This window comes from Cottoperca gobio, chromosome 6 (assembly GCF_900634415.1).
Source record: "Cottoperca gobio chromosome 6, fCotGob3.1, whole genome shotgun sequence".
Classification (NCBI taxonomy): Eukaryota; Metazoa; Chordata; class Actinopteri; order Perciformes; family Bovichtidae; genus Cottoperca; species Cottoperca gobio.
The window spans coordinates 25,657,122-25,675,294 of NC_041360.1; the positions used below are offsets into that span (position 1 = coordinate 25,657,122).

At 48.4% G+C, this 18,173-nt stretch overlaps 3 protein-coding genes across 3 annotated transcripts in view; 1 reads left to right on the plus strand and 2 right to left on the minus strand.

The window, feature by feature from the left end:
* On the minus strand, positions 1–5,516 carry calml4b (calmodulin-like 4b). Its single transcript, XM_029433113.1, has 5 exons — positions 5,503–5,516; positions 5,388–5,418; positions 2,731–2,865; positions 1,826–2,014; positions 1–279 (listed from the first exon to the last, which is right to left on the minus strand). The coding sequence occupies exons 1-5, from the start codon at positions 5,503–5,505 to the stop codon at positions 182–184; spliced, it is 456 nt and encodes a 151-aa protein (XP_029288973.1). The 5' UTR covers positions 5,506–5,516; the 3' UTR covers positions 1–181.
* Positions 5,517–12,050: 6,534 nt separating this feature from the next.
* Positions 12,051–16,843, plus strand: fem1b (fem-1 homolog b). Its single transcript, XM_029433079.1, has 2 exons — positions 12,051–12,569; positions 13,105–16,843. Exons 1-2 carry the CDS (start codon positions 12,322–12,324, stop codon positions 14,738–14,740), a joined length of 1,884 nt encoding a protein of 627 aa, XP_029288939.1. The 5' UTR covers positions 12,051–12,321; the 3' UTR covers positions 14,741–16,843.
* The window catches only part of itga11b (integrin, alpha 11b), a 30,614-nt gene continuing 28,968 nt past the window's right edge, over positions 16,528–18,173 (minus strand). Inside the window, exons 18-19 of the mRNA XM_029433416.1 lie at positions 18,010–18,120; positions 16,528–16,677 (exon numbers count right to left, since the gene is read on the minus strand). Of these exons, the coding sequence (XP_029289276.1) occupies positions 16,528–16,677; positions 18,010–18,120 (261 nt within the window). The remainder of the gene's footprint in view (positions 16,678–18,009; positions 18,121–18,173) is intronic.

Consider the following 18,173-nt stretch of genomic DNA (forward strand, 5'->3'; position numbering starts at 1 on the left):
AACGGCAACAGAGGATTTATTGCACTTTTAGAAGACGAGACTTTCAGAGTCACGATGGAGCGTGAACTGCAGGAACACTTTGTTTGTTCCGTCTGGTCGTCACAAACATTATTAAACAAAACAAATAGAATAAAATGTTTGAAAGTCAAAGTGTTGATTGCAGCTTGTGATGTTTGTGACGTCAGCGCTTTGCAGAGGAGCGAGTCACGGCTTCAGCAAACTGCTCACAGTGGACCCGCCCGTCCGGCCCGACGCCCGCCTCCTGCAGCAGCTCGTCCACTGACAACAGACACACGGCTGTCAATCAAAGCTACTTTATGGAAACAGAAAACTCTGATTCAACACAGCTGGAGGAAAGGACGACTTTTACAAATGTTTGTTGTTGTAATACGCGCTGTAGCCTCTTGTGGCCGATATGAGTATTACAACAACAAACACAAAAGAAAATTCTTCAAAAATAATTTTTATTTTGTTTTGAAAATCCTTTTATTTATTTATTTATTTCATAAACACAGAAAATAAAATAATTTAAATCAGATTTAGAAAATGGATCAGCAGATGTTCCTCTCAGGGCTTCTGCACCTTTCAGTTAAATGTATTAAACAGTTTTTATTATGCACCTGTAGTGTATTCATAATTATTAATCATTCATTAAGAATTCAAGGAACAACCAAACAAATGCTTCAGTCCGTCAAAGCCATCAGACCCAAATGTATTATTATTCATTCTTATTATTAATATGGAGCTTTACTCTCCTGAAACTGTTCGTATCTCCTACGATCATCGTATGTGACGGGAACGCAGCATTAATTCTGCGACTTATTGTACGATGACACGTCATGTTGTAAGAAAAGTGATGAATGAAATGAGGATTAACCGTAAATAAGATGAAAACACATTGTTCCTCTCGTTAAATGTAGAAACTGAAGCTTCTGATGGGAATAGATTATCTATAAATATCCGTTCTGTTGTAATTTTGGTTATTTAAAAATGTTTTGTATATAATATTGATATTATTTTTATTTTGTGTTTAGTGTATCCCTCTATTTTGTTTATAATAATAACATTAATAATAATGTATTCATAGAGCTTCTTGGTACTCAAAGACACTTTTACAAGTTAAAACAATTATAATTATTAATTACAAATTAAAAGCTCTTTGGCATTTAAACATGGCATTGTTCTTTGTTTGTCTTATTATTTACTTTGCTGTTTATTTTGGCATTATTGTGTTTTATTATTATTATTATTATTATTATTATTATTATTATTATTATTGTCATTATTGTCTTTAACTGTGTTTGTTTACTCATTTCTGACAAATGAAAAACAGACGTTTTACAGAATGAAGCTCCTCGACATGTCTGCAGGAGTTTAGCTGCAGCTGTCCGCTGGAGAAACTTTTCTTATCTTGTTATTGATTTGTGAAGTTTGGAGTCTTTCTGTAAAACAGAATATCAGCTGTAATCAGCTGGAAGGAGTGCAAACAGCTGCGCAGGTTCACGCGGCCTTAGGCTGAACTGCTTCCCCCTCTCTGCCACATGTTCATCACATTACAGTTCAGTCAGCTGACGCATTTAAACTTAAGTTTTAAAGAATGAGGTTTCTGTGCGGCTCCCATTTGACAGGAACTAAGAATCTCATTAAATGTGTCTGTTAGTTTATTTTCACCAGGATGTAAAACCTCCTAAATGTTGTGAATGACGAACGATTCAAAAGCAGGAACAACAAAACAATCAAACACTTTGGGGTCAGAAAATGTAACCACGTGATATTCCCAAAGATAAAAAGGTGTCCAGGTGTGTGAACCCGGCGCCGCTCTCACCCTCTCGGTGGGTCAGTTTCTCTCCCAGCCCGGTCAGTTTGGCTCGCAGCTCGGCGGCGAGGATGAAGCCTTTCTGCTCCTTGTCGGCCATCTTCATGGCTTCCAGGATCTCCGCCTCCGGCGCCTCCTGCTGGAGCTGCCGGTGCATGACGCTCAGGAAGGTGGAGAAGTCCAGCTCTCCGTCCGAATCTGCAGGAAGAAATATACTTTTACTGGAACGCTCCGATCATCATGTACGAGCGCGTGTTCATAGGTAAGAAAACAAATACAGAGCAGTTAGAGGAGGGAACACAAGTGCCCGACATGAGAGTGGGAAATTAACGAGAAGAAAATCAGAAGTTCTCTGAAGTCACAGATATGCGAGAAACAAAACTGTTAATTTCTGAGATTAAAGTCGTAAATTTACGAGAAAAAACTTGTTTTTGTCAGATGTTAGTGACACATCTCCGAGAAAAGAAATGATCAAGATTATAGTCGTACATTTACGAGAAAGAAACTTGAATATTAACGAAGACACAAAAGACAAATATTCTCTGAGATTATATAATCAGAAACAGATTGCTGAACTTTATTTTTAATATGTAACTTCATAATCTCAGAGAATACTCACGATGTAGTGTTCCACTTTAATCTCAGAAAACATCCAACTTTTATTTTCTTGTAAATGTACGTCTTAAACCCCCCCCCCCCCCCTATTTCTGCCTACAATGACCCGACATGCTGCAGTAATAATGTCACCAGGTGAGAAGATAAAACTTTATTGATCTTGAGGACGCTGCAGAACAGAAGTTGAGGCTGAGTTGCAGCTTCTGTGCAAACAAGCAGAAATGCTTTTCTGTGTACTGAAGCCACCAGAGCAGCATGAACTGAACTTAGTTCTAAATGTGTGAATGAAGACGTCTCACTTGTGTTCAGCAGGTGTCGCTGCACCTCAGCGGGGGTGGGGCTCGACCCGAGACACCGCATCACTGTGATCAGCTCGCGGGTTTCAATCTTCCCCCTACGCTGCCGGTCGTACAGAGAGAAACACTCCTTAAACTCTGCAACACACACACACACACACACACACACACACACACACACACACTGAAGATTAGAAACACAGTTTTGAGTCCTCTTTACAGACAGCGTCACATTATTGACAATCTTAAATACAAGTTAAATTATAATCATAAAGACGTAAGAAGTTCTTTTAGCTCCTGGTTTCCTACTTTCAGAATGTTGTCAGCATGTTAAATGGACGTTATCAGAAACATTATGACGCAGCAGACTGCAGACAGTAGACAGCAGACAGCAGAAAGCAGACTGCAGACTACAGACAGCAGACTGCAGACTGCAGACAGCAGAAAGCAGACTGCAGACACTGCAGACAGCAGACAGCAGAAAGCAGACTGCAGACTACAGACAGCAGACTGCAGACTGCAGACAGCAGAAAGCAGACTGCAGACACTGCAGACAGCAGACAGCAGAAAGCAGACTGCAGACAGCAGACTGCAGACTGAAGACAGCAGACTGCAGACAGCAGACAGCAGACAGCAGACTGCAGACTGCAGATAGCAGACAGCAGACAGCAGACTGCAGATAGCAGACTGCAGACAGCAGACTGCAGACACTGCGGACAGCAGACTGCAGACTGCAGATAGCAGACTGCAGACAGCAGAAAGCAGACTGCAGACAGCAGACATCAGACAGCAGAAAGCAGACTGCAGACACTGCGGACAGCAGACAGCAGACTGAAGACTGCGGACAGCAGACTGCAGATAGCAGACAGCAGACAGCAGACTGAAGACTACAGACAGCAGACTGCAGACAGCAGAAAGCAGACTGCAGACACTGCGGACAGCAGACAGCAGACAGCAGAAAGCAGAAAGCAGACTGCAGACAGCAGACAGCAGACTGCAGACTGCAGACTGCAGATAGCAGACAGCAGACTGCAGACAGCAGACTGCAGACTGCAGACAGCAGACAGCAGAAAGCAGACTGAAGACTGCAGACAGCAGACTGAAGACTGCAGACTGCAGACAGCAGACTGCAGACAGCAGACTGAAGACAGCAGACTGAAGACAGCAGACAGCATAAAGCAGACTGCGGACAGCAGACAGCAGACAGCAGACTGAAGACTGCAGACAGCAGACTGCAGACAGCAGACTGCAGATAGCAGACTGCAGATAGCAGACTGAAGACTGCAGACAGCAGACTGCAGACAGCAGACTGCAGACAGCAGACTGCAGACAGCAGACTGCAGATAGCAGACTGCAGACTGAAGACTGCAGACAGCAGACTGCAGACAGCAGACTGCAGATAGCAGACTGCAGACAGCAGACTGAAGACTGCAGACAGCAGACTGAAGACAGCAGACTGAAGACTGCAGACTGCAGACAGCAGACTGCAGACAGCAGACAGCAGACTGAAGACTGCAGACAGCAGACTGCAGACAGCAGACTGAAGACAGCAGACTGCAGACTGCAGACTGCAGACTGTCCTTTGTGCTCTGCCCTCTGTGCTCTATCCTCTGTTCTTTGTGCTCTGTCCTCTGTGCTCTGTCCTCTGTCCTCTGTCCTCTGTGCTCTGTCCTCTGTCCTCTGCCCTCTGTGCTCTGTCCTCTGTCCTCTGTGCTCTGCCCTCTGTCCTCTGTCCTCTGTGCTCTGCCCTCTGTCCTCTGCCCTCTGTCCTCTGTCCTCTGTGCTCTGCCCTCTGTCCTCTGTCCTCTGTCCTCTGTCCTCTGTGCTCTGCCCTCTGTCCTCTGTCCTTTGTGCTCTGCCCTCTGTCCTCTGTGCTCTGACCTCTGTCCTCTGTGCTCTGTCCTCTGTCCTGTGTCCTCTGTGCTCTGCCCTCTGTCCTCTGTCCTCTGTGCTCTGCCCTCTGTCCTCTGTCCTCTGTCCTCTGTCCTGTGTGCTCTGCCGTCTGCTCTCTGTCCTCTGTCCTCTGTGCTCTGCCCTCTGTGCTCTGTGCTCTGTCCTCTGTCCTCTGGGCTCTGCCCTCTGTGCTCTGTCCTCTGTCCTCTGTGCTCTGCCCTCTGTCCTCTGTCCTCTGTCCTTTGTGCTCTGTGCTCTGTCCTCTGTCCTCTGTGCTCTGTCCTTTGTGCTCTGCCCTCTGTCCTCTGTCCTCTGTCCTCTGTCCTTTGTGCTCTGCCCTCTGTCCTCTGTCCTCTGTGCTCTGTCCTCTGTCCTCTGTGCTCTGTCCTCTGTCCTTTGTGCTCTGTCCTCTGTCCTCTGTCCTTTGTGCTCTGTCCTCTGTCCTCTGTCCTTTATGCTCTGCCCTCTGTCCTCTGCCCTCTGTCCTCTGTCCTTTATGCTCTGCCCTCTGTCCTCTGTCCTCTGTGCTCTGTCCTCTGTCCTCTGTCCTCTGTCCTCTGCCTTCTGCAGCAGAGACTCAATGTGTCTCCTCATTAGGAAACCTGAGAATGAACCTTTGTATTTAATCACATTAGCAGCCGACAGCAGAACAACTGCTGCTTTGTGATGAAGAATCTCTCATTAAATACTTTACACAGAGAGGAGGACTTTCCGTGTGCTGCCAACATAAAACTGTAACTGGAGGAGTGAAGTGTCCACGTTCTTACCGTTAATCTGGTTCTGAGTCAGGAACTTGGCCTGCAATGAAAAAACATTGTGATGAGCGTTGAACAAGCAGAAAGTGTCGCAGGTGAAATCTGTGAGGCTGAGTTATTATCTCACCATGGTGCTGTGTGTCGGCTGTCAGCGCGCAGGAAACTGATCTGCTGTAAGACGAGTCATGGAAGAGGAGGGAGGATGCTGGACACTCCTCTGCTGTCAGCAGCCGCTGGGACCTTCACACTTCTATTAAAGGTGAAGTGCACGTGTTTCACAGCGAACACTTCAGTGTTTCCAGAGGCAGCAGCTGATAAAGTCTGAAGAAGTCTTCGTCATGAAGAACAGGTCCAGATGGAAACCCTCCATCTGCAAAACTAAAGTCACATCTAAAGTGCGACCCGCGGGCCAAAGTTGGTCAACAATAAGGTTTGATTTGGTCTGCAAGATGTTTCCAGTGACATCTTTTTCAAAAATAAATATGAGAAAAAAACTTTTGAATTTTAATTAAAAATGTGAATACAATTATAATATGGATTATTCCTTGTGCTGTTTTATTTTTAAGATTTTCTTTAAAATGAAATTATAATATGAATTATTCCTTGTGCTGTTTTATTTTTTGTGAGTTAAAAATGTTCTTTAAATGTAGGATCCATAATTATTAATTATTTTTCATAATCTGAGCACAGAGAGGCAGAAACTTGTGCATCTTAACAACACAATCAAATAAAATATATATAAAATAAAGTCGTGTTTTCTTTCTGTGGGACGACGTGAACTTTTAGTTTTGGCATCTAAAGGAAAAAGTTTGGGATGTGAAAGAAAGAAGTGAGAGCTGCTAGCGTAACTGCCAAGTCTGTCGAGTGGCATTGTGGGTAATGTAGGCAGCAGACAAGGAAGGAAGAAATATATGGGATAAAAAAAGATGATATCAGAATCAGAAATCCCACAACAGAGGAATGTACCTCGTTACAGCAAAACAACAAGTGAAGTAAAGAGACGAGGACACAATAATTAAATATAATATATATATATATATATATATATATATATATATATATAATTGAATAATTAATCATTTTTATTAAACTGTTTATTAGACTGTCGTCGTGAGTGTGACAGAGTTGGAGTAAATAATAAAAGACATAAATATTAAATATACATTAGTATTAAAGTACTGACAAACAAATAATCTGACAAAAAAACTGTAAAATGCACAAAAAAGTGCATCGAACATTCCTCACAAGATGCCGTCAGATTCTACTTTAACTGCACAAAACAACCGAAATGTGTTTCCTCAGACGGGTGGCGTCTCCCTTAGAGAGAGGGTGAGAAGCTCAGCCATCAGGAGAGACTCGGAGTAGAGCCGCTGCTCCTTTACGTTGAAAGGAGCCAGTTGAGGTGGTTCATCATCTAGTAAGGAGCCACCTGGGCGCCTCCCTAGGGAGGTGTTCCAGGCACGTCCAGCTGGGAGGAGACCCCGGGGAAGACCCAGGACTCGGTGGAGAGATGATATCTCCTCACTGGGAACGCCTCAGGATCCCCCAGTCGGAGCTGGAGGATGTGGCCCGGAGAAGGGAAGATTGGGGTTCCTTACTGGAGCTGCTGCCCCCGCGACCCGATCCCGGATAAGATGTAGACGATGGATGGATTTTATATCTTATAAATGTTTATATCTTATGGATGTTACAGAGGAGTCTCCTCCTGCTGGATGTTACAGAGGAGTCTCCTGCTGGATGTTACAGAGGAGTCTCCTGCTGGATGTTACAGAGGAGTCTCCTCCTGCTGGATGTTACAGAGGAGTCTCCTCCTGCTGGATGTTACAGTGGAGTCTCCTGCTGGATGTTACAGAGGAGTCTCCTGCTGGATGTTACAGAGGAGTCTCCTGCTGGATGTTACAGAGGAGTCTCCTGCTGGATGTTACAGAGGAGTCTCCTGCTGGATGTTACAGAGGAGTCTCCTGCTGGATGTTACAGAGGAGTCTCCTGCTGGATGTTACAGAGGAGTCTCCTCCTGCTGAATGTTACAGAGGAGTCTCCTCCTGCTGGATGTTACAGAGGAGTCTCCTCCTGCTGGATGTTACAGAGGAGTCTCCTGCTGCTGGATGTTACAGAGGAGTCTCCTCCTGCTGGATGTTACAGAGGAGTCTCCTCCTGCTGGATGTTACAGAGGAGTCTCCTCCTGCTGGATGTTACAGAGGAGTCTCCTCCTGCTGGATGTTACAGTGGAGTCTCCTGCTGGATGTTACAGAGGAGTCTCCTGCTGGATGTTACAGAGGAGTCTCCTGCTGGATGTTACAGAGGAGTCTCCTGCTGGATGTTACAGAGGAGTCTCCTCCTGCTGAATGTTACAGAGGAGTCTCCTCCTGCTGGATGTTACAGAGGAGTCTCCTCCTGCTGGATGTTACAGAGGAGTCTCCTGCTGCTGGATGTTACAGAGGAGTCTCCTCCTGCTGGATGTTACAGAGGAGTCTCCTCCTGCTGGATGTTACAGAGGAGTCTCCTCCTGCTGGATGTTACAGAGGAGTCTCCTGCTGGATGTTACAGAGGAGTCTCCTGCTGGATGTTACAGAGGAGTCTCTTGCTGGATGTTACAGAGGAGTCTCCTCCTGCTGGATGTTACAGAGGAGTCTCCTCCTGCTGAATGTTACAGAGGAGTCTCCTCCTGCTGGATGTTACAGAGGAGTCTCCTGCTGCTGGATGTTACAGAGGAGTCTCCTGCTGCTGGATGTTACAGAGGAGTCTCCTGCTGGATGTTACAGAGGAGTCTCCTCCTGCTGGATGTTACAGAGGAGTCTCCTGCTGGATGTTACAGAGGAGTCTCTTGCTGGATATTACAGAGGAGTCACTCCTGCTGGATGTTACAGAGGAGTCACTCCTGCTGGATGTTACAGAGGAGTCTCCTGCTGGATGTTACAGAGGAGTTTGGATTTCCTGCAGCGCTAATCTGCTCTGATCCTCTGTCACACATCCAGCACAGGAGGCTAATGTCCTGCTGCTTCCACTTCCACCCAGCGAGCTTTATGTAATGTAATAACACATTATAATAATAATAATAATAATAATAATAATAATAATAATAATAAACTAGGGCTGTGTTACACCGTCAAGGGTTCCTGTTTCACTGAGCTTTAAAACTAGCTTGAATGAGGAATTAGATCTGCAGTTGGGTAACATGTGCAACAAATAATATCAACTTTTGTCTCAGTGTTACAGACTGTACAGGATACAACACCCTCTGTCCTCAGACCCTCTGTGCTTAGACCCTCTGTCCTCAGACCCTCTGTGCTTAGACCCTCTGTCCTCAGACCCTCTGTGCTTAGACCCTCTGTCCTCAGACCCTCTGTTCTTACAACCTCTGTCCTCAGACCCTCTGTCCTCAGACCCTCTGTCCTCAGACCCTCTGTGCTTAGACCCTCTGTCCTCAGACCCTCTGTGCTTAGACCCTCTGTCCTCAGACCCTCTGTCCTTAAACCCTCTGTTCTTAGACCCTCTGTCCTTACACCCTCTGTCCTTAGACCCTCTGTTCTTACACCCTCTGTCCTTAGACCCTCTGTCCTTAGACCCTCTGTCCTCAGACCCTCTGTCCTTACACCCTCTGTCCTTACACTCTCTGTTCTTACACCCTCTGTCCTTAGACCCTCTGTCCTTAGACCCTCTGTTCTTACAACCTCTGTCCTTAGACCCTCTGTCCTTAGACCCTCTGTCCTCAGACCCTCTGTCCTTACACCCTCTGTCCTTACACCCTCTGTTCTTACACCCTCTGTCCTTAGACCCTCTGTCCTTAGACCCTCTGTTCTTACAACCTCTGTCCTTAGACCCTCTGTCCTCAGACCCTCTGTCCTCAGACCCTCTGTCCTTAGACCCTCTGTTCTCAGACCCTCTGTCCTTACACCCTCTGTCCTTAGACCCTCTGTTCTTACACCCTCTGTCCTTAGACCCTCTGTCCTTAGACCCTCTGTCCTCAGACCCTATGTCCTTACACCCTCTGTCCTTACACCCTCTGTTCTTACACCCTCTGTCCTTAGACCCTCTGTCCTTAGACCCTCTGTTCTTACAACCTCTGTCCTTAGACCCTCTGTCCTCAGACCCTCTGTGCTTAGACCCTCTGTCCTCAGACCCTCTGTGCTTAGACCCTCTGTCCTCAGACCCTCTGTCCTTAGACCCTCTGTTCTCAGACCCTCTGTCCTTACACCCTCTGTCCTTAGACCCTCTGTTCTTACACCCTCTGTCCTTAGACCCTCTGTCCTTAGACCCTCTGTCCTCAGACCCTCTGTCCTTACACCCTCTGTCCTTACACCCTCTGTTCTTACACCCTCTGTCCTTAGACCCTCTGTCCTTAGACCCTCTGTTCTTACAACCTCTGTCCTTAGACCCTCTGTTCTCAGACCCTCTGTGCTTAGACCCTCTGTCCTCAGACCCTCTGTCCTTAGACCCTCTGTTCTCAGACCCTCTGTCCTTACACCCTCTGTCCTTAGACCCTCTGTTCTTACACCCTCTGTCCTTAGACCCTCTGTCCTTAGACCCTCTGTCCTCAGACCCTCTGTCCTTACACCCTCTGTCCTTACACCCTTAGACCCTCTGTCCTTAGACCCTCTGTCCTTAGACCCTCTGTCCTTACACCCTCTGTTCTTACACCCTCTGTCCTTAGACCCTCTGTCCTTACACCCTCTGTCCTCAGACCTTCTGTCCTCAGACCCTCTGTCCTCAGACCCTCTGTCCTTACACCCTCTGTCCTTACACCCTCTGTCCTTAGACTCTCTGTCCTCAGACCCTCTGTCCTTACACCCTCTGTCCTTAGACTCTCTGTCCTCAGACCCTCTGTCCTTACACCCTCTGTCCTTAGACCCTTACACCCTCTGTCCTCAGACCTTCTGTCCTAAGACCCTCTGTCCTTACACCCTCTGTTCTTACACCCTCTGTCCTCAGACCTTCTGTCCTCAGACCCTCTGTCCTTACACCCTCTGTTCTTACACCCTCTGTCCTTAGTCCCTCTGTCCTTAGACCCTCTGTCCTCAGACCCTCTGTCCTTACACCCTCTGTGCTTACACCCTCTGTCCTTAGACCCTCCTTCCTTAGACCCTCTGTCCTCAGACCCTCTGTCCTTAGACCCTCTGTGCTTAGACCCTCTGTCCTTAGACCCTCTGTCCTCAGACCCTCTGTCCTTAGGCCCTCTGTCCTCAGACCCTCTGTTCTTACACCCTCTGTCCTTAGACCCTCTGTCCTCAGACCCTCTGTCCTTACACCCTCTGTCCTTAGACCCTCTGTCCTTACACCCTCTGTCCTTAGACCCTCTGTCCTTAGACCCTCTGTCCTCAGACCCTCTGTCCTTAGACCCTCTGTGCTTAGACCCTCTGTCCTTAGACCCTCTGTCCTCAGACCCTCTGTCCTTAGACCCTCTGTCCTCAGACCCTCTGTCCTTAGACCCTCTGTCCTTAGACCCTCTGTCCTCAGACTCTCTGTCCTTACACCCTCTGTCCTTAGACCCTCTGTTCTTACACCCTCTGTCCTTAGACCCTCTGTCCTCAGACCCTCTGTCCTTACACCCTCTGTCCTTAGACCCTCTGTCCTTACACCCTCTGTCCTTAGACCCTCTGTTCTTACACCCTCTGTCCTTAGACCCTCTGTTCTTACACACTCTGTCCTTAGACCCTCTGTCCTCAGACCCTCTGTCCTTAGACCCTCTGTCCTTACACCCTCTGTCCTTAGACCCTCTGTTCTTACACACTCTGTCCTTAGACCCTCTGTCCTTACACCCTCTGTCCTTAGACCCTCTGTCCTTACACCCTCTGTCCTTAGACCCTCTGTCCTCAGACCCTCTGTCCTTAGACCCTCTGTGCTTAGACCCTTTGTCCTTAGACCCTCTGTCCTCAGACCCTCTGTGCTTAGACCCTCTGTCCACAGACCCTCTGTCCTTAGACCCTCTGTCCTCAGACCCTCTGTCCTTACACCCTCTGTCCTTAGACCCTCTGTTCTTACACCCTCTGTTCCTTAGACCCTCTGTCCTTAGACCCTTTGTTCTTATAACCTCTGTCCTTAGACCCTCTGTCCTCAGACCCTCTGTGCTTAGACCCTCTGTCCTCAGACCCTCTGTCCTTAGACCCTCTGTTCTCAGACCCTCTGTCCTTACACCCTCTGTCCTTAGACCCTCTGTTCTTACATCCTCTGTCCTTAGACCCTCTGTCCTTAGACCCTCTGTCCTTAGACCCTCTGTCCTTACATCCTCTGTCCTTATACCCTCTCCTTTTTTATTATTTTTTACCACTGTTACAAATATTGTCATGGATTTAAATGTAATTTTTATTTTACTTAATATTTTTTCCTACCTTTTTATATTCCTTTATGTATTTTTGTAATCATTGAAACCTGAAATAAAATTCTTGTTTTTTAAAGAGGAAGTCTGCGTAGGGGAACATATATCAGCTGGACAGAGTTCCAGTCGGAGCTATTTTTAAGTTGAACGGCAACTTCCGGTATATGACTACTTAGCAGAAGGTGAAAGTGCTTGTTTGTGTTTGAATTCTTTGACGCGTTTTGAGTTTTTAGACAGAAACACCACCAGGAGATTTACTTTTTCGGTCCTTAACAAGACACCAGTTTAATTTAATCAAACTTGGAGTTAAAAATTAGCTGTTTGTTGACCATCTCGTTAACGTTAGCACGCTAAGCTAACCGGCTAGCTCGCCCAGCTGACGCCGCGGCGTCCCAGAGACAGAAACCCAGAAGCAGGACGCTCAGTATCGGACAGTTAAGCTGTACATCTCCGCCTCCCGGGATCCGTAACGTTTCCCTCGTGGCCATAACGGAGAAGATACATTTTTCATGTGTGCACTGGGGCGGGTTTCGACATTTTAATGGGAGGCGGCTCGCTTTGGACGGGTGGACATTGCGGGCGCCAGTTGCGAAGAAGAACGCGGGGGTCCTGGCTACTACCTGTCGGGCTCAGATGGAGTCTCTGGCCGGCTACGTGTACAAGGCAGCCAGCGAGGGCCGAGTCTTGACCCTGGCCGCGCTGCTGCACAACCACTCCGACGGGGAGATCCGGTACCTGCTGAGCTACGTGACCCAGGTGGCCGGGCAGAGGTCCACTCCGCTGATCATCGCAGCCCGGAACGGACACGACAAGGTGGTCCGGCTGCTCGTGGACCACTACAAGGTGGACACCGAACAGACCGGCACGGTTCGCTTTGACGGGTAATAACAGCTGCCATAAAGTTCACTTTTTAAAATGATAGTTTTAAACATGCTTCACAAGGAGAGAAAAACACCGGAAATAAACAATAAATACAACTTTTATAGACAAAATGTTACAATAAAATATGTAAAACAATTTATTAAATCTTAAAAACTAAATACTCCAAATAAAAAGCCAGATAAACAAAAGTTAGATGTGTGTGTGTGTGTGTGTGTGTGTGTGTGTGTGTGTGTGTGTGTGCGCTGAACGTTTTAACATAAAGCTTCTGTTCAGACTGATGTCGTGATATAAAGTTTCATTGCTGCAATAACTTTGATCATTTGCTGTTTGTCTATCACATTAAAGTGCTAAACCTTTACAGACGTCACGTTGTACACCGAACCTTTAACCAGAACAGAAGATGTTTGTATTTTGAATCACTTGACACAGAACTGGATCATTAATGTCTTCGTACAACAGTTTCTTTAAATGATGTTATTTTATAAAGTAAACCTTTAATCAAGAAAAGAATTAATAACACCGTCTGTCCCGCAGCTACGTCATCGACGGGGCCACGGCGCTGTGGTGTGCAGCGGGGGCGGGGCACTTTGAGGTGGTGCGCCTGCTGCTGAGTCACCGTGCCAACGTTAACCACACCACCATCACTAACTCCACCCCGCTGCGGGCCGCCTGCTTCGACGGGCGACTGGACATCGTCCACTACCTGGTGGAGCACAAAGCGGACATCAGGATCACCAACAAGTACAACAACACCTGCCTGATGATCGCCGCCTATAAGGGCCACGCCGACGTGGTGAAGTTCCTGCTGGAGCAGGGCGCGGACCCAAACGCCAAGGCCCACTGCGGCGCCACCGCCCTGCACTTTGCGGCCGAGGCGGGCCACCTGGAGATTGTGACGGAGCTGGTGCGCTGTCAGGCCGGCATGGTGGTGAATGGACACGGCATGACGCCACTGAAGGTCGCGGCAGAAAGCTGCAAAGCAGACGTGGTGGAGCTGCTGCTGGCGCACGCCGACTGCGACCCGCGCAGCCGCATCGAGGCCCTGGAGCTGCTGGGCGCATCGTTCGCCAACGACCGGGAGAACTACGACATCCAGAGGACGTACCACTACCTGCACATGGCAATGATGGAGCGCTACCGCGACCCCGAAAGCATCATCGCCAAGGAGCTGCTGCCCGCCATCGAGGCCTACGGGGGCCGCAGTGAATGCCGCACGCTTAAAGACCTGGAGGCCATCCAGGTGGACCGGGACGCTCTGCACATGGAGGGGCTGATGATCCGGGAGCGCGTCCTGGGCTCGGACAACATCGACGTGTCGCACCCCATCATCTATCGCGGCGCCGTCTACGCTGACAACATGGAGTTTGACCAGTGCATCAAACTGTGGCTTCACGCGCTCCGTCTGCGGCAGAAAGGCAACCGGAACACGCACAAGGACCTGCTGCGCTTCGCCCAGGTCTTCTCGCAGATGGTGCACCTGAAGGAGCAGGTTCTGGCCTCGGCCGTGGAGCAGGTGCTGAGCTGCAGCGTGCTGGAGATCCAGCGGAGCATGGCTCGAGTGGACGCGGCGGCAGAATCGGAGCTGCCGCAGGCCCTGGACAACTACGAGTCGAACGTTTTCACCTTCCTGTATCTGACCTGCATCTCCACGAAGACCACCTGCCCCGACGAGGGGCGCGCCCGCATCAACAAGCACATCTACGACCTGATTCAGCTGGACCCGCGCTCCCGCGAAGGCTCCTCACTGCTCCACCTCGCCATCAGCTCCAGCACGCCGGTCGACGACTTCCACACCAACGACGTCTGCAGCTTCCCCAGCGCGCAGGTCACCAAGCTGCTGTTGGACTGCGGCGCGCTGGTCAACGCCGTCGACCACGAGGGCAACACGCCGCTGCACGTCATCGTCCAGTACAACCGGCCCATCAGCGACTTCCTCACGCTGCACGCCATCATCATCAACCTGGTGGAGGCGGGCGCCCACACGGACATGACCAACAAGCAGAAGAAGACGCCGCTGGACAAAAGCACCACCGGCGTGTCGGAGATCCTGCTGAAGACGCAGATGAAGATGAGCCTCAAGTGCCTGGCGGCGCGCGCCGTCCGCCAGCACCAGATCACGTACCGCAACCAGATCCCCAAAACGCTGGAGGAGTTTGTGGAGTTCCACTGACGCGGACCCGAGAGGACGGACGCTTTGTTCTTTTTAAAGAATTTCTTATAAATTTCTAACAAATTCAAAACGCTGCTGAAGATGACGCTTCAGCCCGGGACGCTCGCGAGCGTTTTTATAAAGAAAGTGTTGCTTCTTTTCTATTTTAAGTATTAATTGCTAAATACCAGCAGCCATAGACGGCCGTCTGTCTGTCTGCCTGTCTCTCTGCCTGCCTGTCTGTCTGTCTCTCTGTCTGTCTGTCTGTCTGCCTGCCTGTCTGCCTGTCTGCCTGTCTGTCTGTCTGTCTGTCTGTCTGGGGCTGTGGGAGCAGAGACGGCGCTGCTTCTTGTTTTGCCTTATCTCCGTGACGGGGAGCCTCCAGTCTGCGTGAGAAGCGGATGAATGAGTGATGTCTGCAGTTTTTTCCTTTTTGCCTGTTTCACTGAAACGGCACGATGTGGCCCAAAGTATGTGGACACCCCCTTCCACACTATACAGCGAAGCGTCGACCTGACGTTAGAGCGGCGCCTCAACAGTTCGGTGGACGACGCGTCTTTTAAACGTCTTGTTTTGTCACTTTAATTTGATATTAACAGAGAAAAGCAGCAAATCTCCATATTTGAGGCTGAAAACTGACATTTCAACTTGAAACATTACTTTAAGCGTTTTATTCTGGCCGACAGATAGAAGTGTTGCAGCCGCAGCGACGAGGTCACTGGGATTCAACACTGCTTAAAAAAACTGTTAGAAATGTTATGAATTTTTAAAACTCGTCTTTCACAAGACAGAAGATTATCAGAGAATAGTAAGTGATCGATATCATTTAGTGTTTGATTCCTTATCCTGTCGATCATCTCGTTTCTGTTGGAACATAAAGAAGCACAGAAACTAAGATTCAGCCGCCCGCTGGGGCGGAGTGGAGGTTCTGCTGCGACCTTCAGGCGTCCACATACTTTTGGCCACGTAGTGCATGTTTTCTAGTGGTTAGAAACACCAATACTCCCCGACTCTGCAGACACTTGTGCATGAGCTTTTATTTTGAAAGTGTGAAGACACAAGCACAGAAGTTCTGAATGTTCTCGCTTTAAGTTGAAATGATTGTTGTTGAGCGTGAAGCTGCCGGCGTCTCGTCGTCCTGAAGTCGATCATGTGCTGCGGCACGTTTACCAGGTGAAAATGGGACGGTCTGTTATTTCTATGAATGAATCTCTTGTTTTAGTTTCTGTTCACTTTGATTTCTTATTTATTTGGCGGCTGGTCGCGCAGCTGCCTTCGTGTCCCGTTTGGATTTCTGATTTGTTTAAGAAGGAACCTCCTGATGGTTGTTGGTTCTGAGTGTTTGGAGCGTCGGGCGTATTAAGGGATGAGTCGTTTGGTTTATAAAATGTCTCTCAGCGTTTCCCCAGAGGGAACATTTAATAATCCATCTTCGCTCTGCTGTTTGTCCCTCGTGCATTTGTACCGCCAACCTTTCCCAAAATATTAATCACTCGTCATCTTTTAAAACCCAGAAAGGAAAAAGTCAGGACAGGAAGTATAGATGCATTCTTCTTCTTCTTCTGCTAAACTAAATCTGAGAGTGGAAGGTGACAGTGATCTGAATGATGTGCTGAGGTTTGAAAGATGGCGGCTAAAGTAAAGTGTGGAATAACCTTCATTATTAACATTATTCCTTTAAATGATCCGACAGTTTGCACGCTGAGATTCTGTCTTCAGTGATCGTACAGACTGAAGTTTGGACTTCATCCCTTACAATTGAGACATGTTCCTGCAGATTGAAGGATTAAAGCTCCTCTGAGGGCTCATTAAGCTCCACCAGCCTCCGTCTTTACAAAGCCCTTTAAAAGCCGCCGCAGTCGAGCCGGAAACAAACGCGTTTGCTTGATCTTCCCTCCTGAACGTGTGCTTCTGTACAGCCGCTCCATTAGCTCTGCAATGAACATCAGCTGCACCACCTTTTCACATCCACAAGGGAGGAATTAATGAGCTGCTGCACTCACATCCTGCACATCCTACACATCCAACACATCCAACACATCCAGCACATCCAACACATCCAACACATCCAACACATCCTGCACATCCAACACATCCTGCACATCCAACACATCCAACACATCCTGCACATCCTGCACATCCAACACATCCAGCACATCCAACACATCCAACACATCCTGCACATCCAACACATCCTGCACATCCTGCACATCCAACACATCCAACACATCCTGCACATCCAACACATCCTGCACATCCAACACATCCAACACATCCTGCACATCCAACACATCCTGCACATCCAACACATCCTGCACATCCAACACATCCTGCACATCCAACACATCCAACACCACCAACACATCCTGCACATCCAACACATCCAACACATCCAACACATCCAGCACATCCAACACATCCTGCACATCCAACACATCCAACACATCCAACACATCCTGCACATCCAACACATCCAACACATCCAACACCACCAGCACATCCAGCACATCCAACACATCCAACACATCCAACACATCCAACACATCCAACACCACCAGCACATCCAACACATCCTGCACATCCAACACATCCTGCACATCCAACACATCCAACACATCCTGCACATCCAACACATCCAACACATCCTGCACATCCAACACATCCTGCACATCCAACACATCCTGCACATCCAACACATCCAACACATCCTGCACATCCAACACATCCAACACATCCTGCACATCCAACACATCCAACACATCCAGCACATCCTGCACATCCAACAAGCATCCTGCACATCCAACACCACCAACACATCCTGCACATCCAACCAATCCTGCACAATCCAACACATCCTGCACATCCAACACATCCTGCACATCCAACACCACCAACACATCCTGCACATCCAACACATCCAACACATCCAACACATCCAACACCACCAACACATCCTGCACATCCAACACATCCAACACAGTCCAACAACCACCAGCACATCCAGCACATCCTGCACATCCAACACATCCAACACATCCAACACCACCAACACATCCAGCACATCCAAACACATCCAGCACATCCAACACATCCTGCACATCCAACACATCCTGCACATCCAACACATCCTGCACATCCACCATCCAACACATCCAACACATCCAACACATCCAACACTGGATGTGTTACACCTGGATGTGCTACACCTGGATGTGCTACACCTGGATGTGCTACACCTGGATGTGTTACACCTGGATGTGCTACACCTGGATGTGAGTACAAACTCTCACCTCGGCCCTCAGGACGCTCGGCCAGTCGGGGTCCAATACCGGCCCCTCGTCTGGATTCTTCAGCCCCGTCTCCAGGACCACCGCGATGGGGCGTCCATAATCAGCCGTGTCCTGCTCAGAGACGAGATGTTTGTGTGTTTTTATATTATTTTATGGTCTGTGTG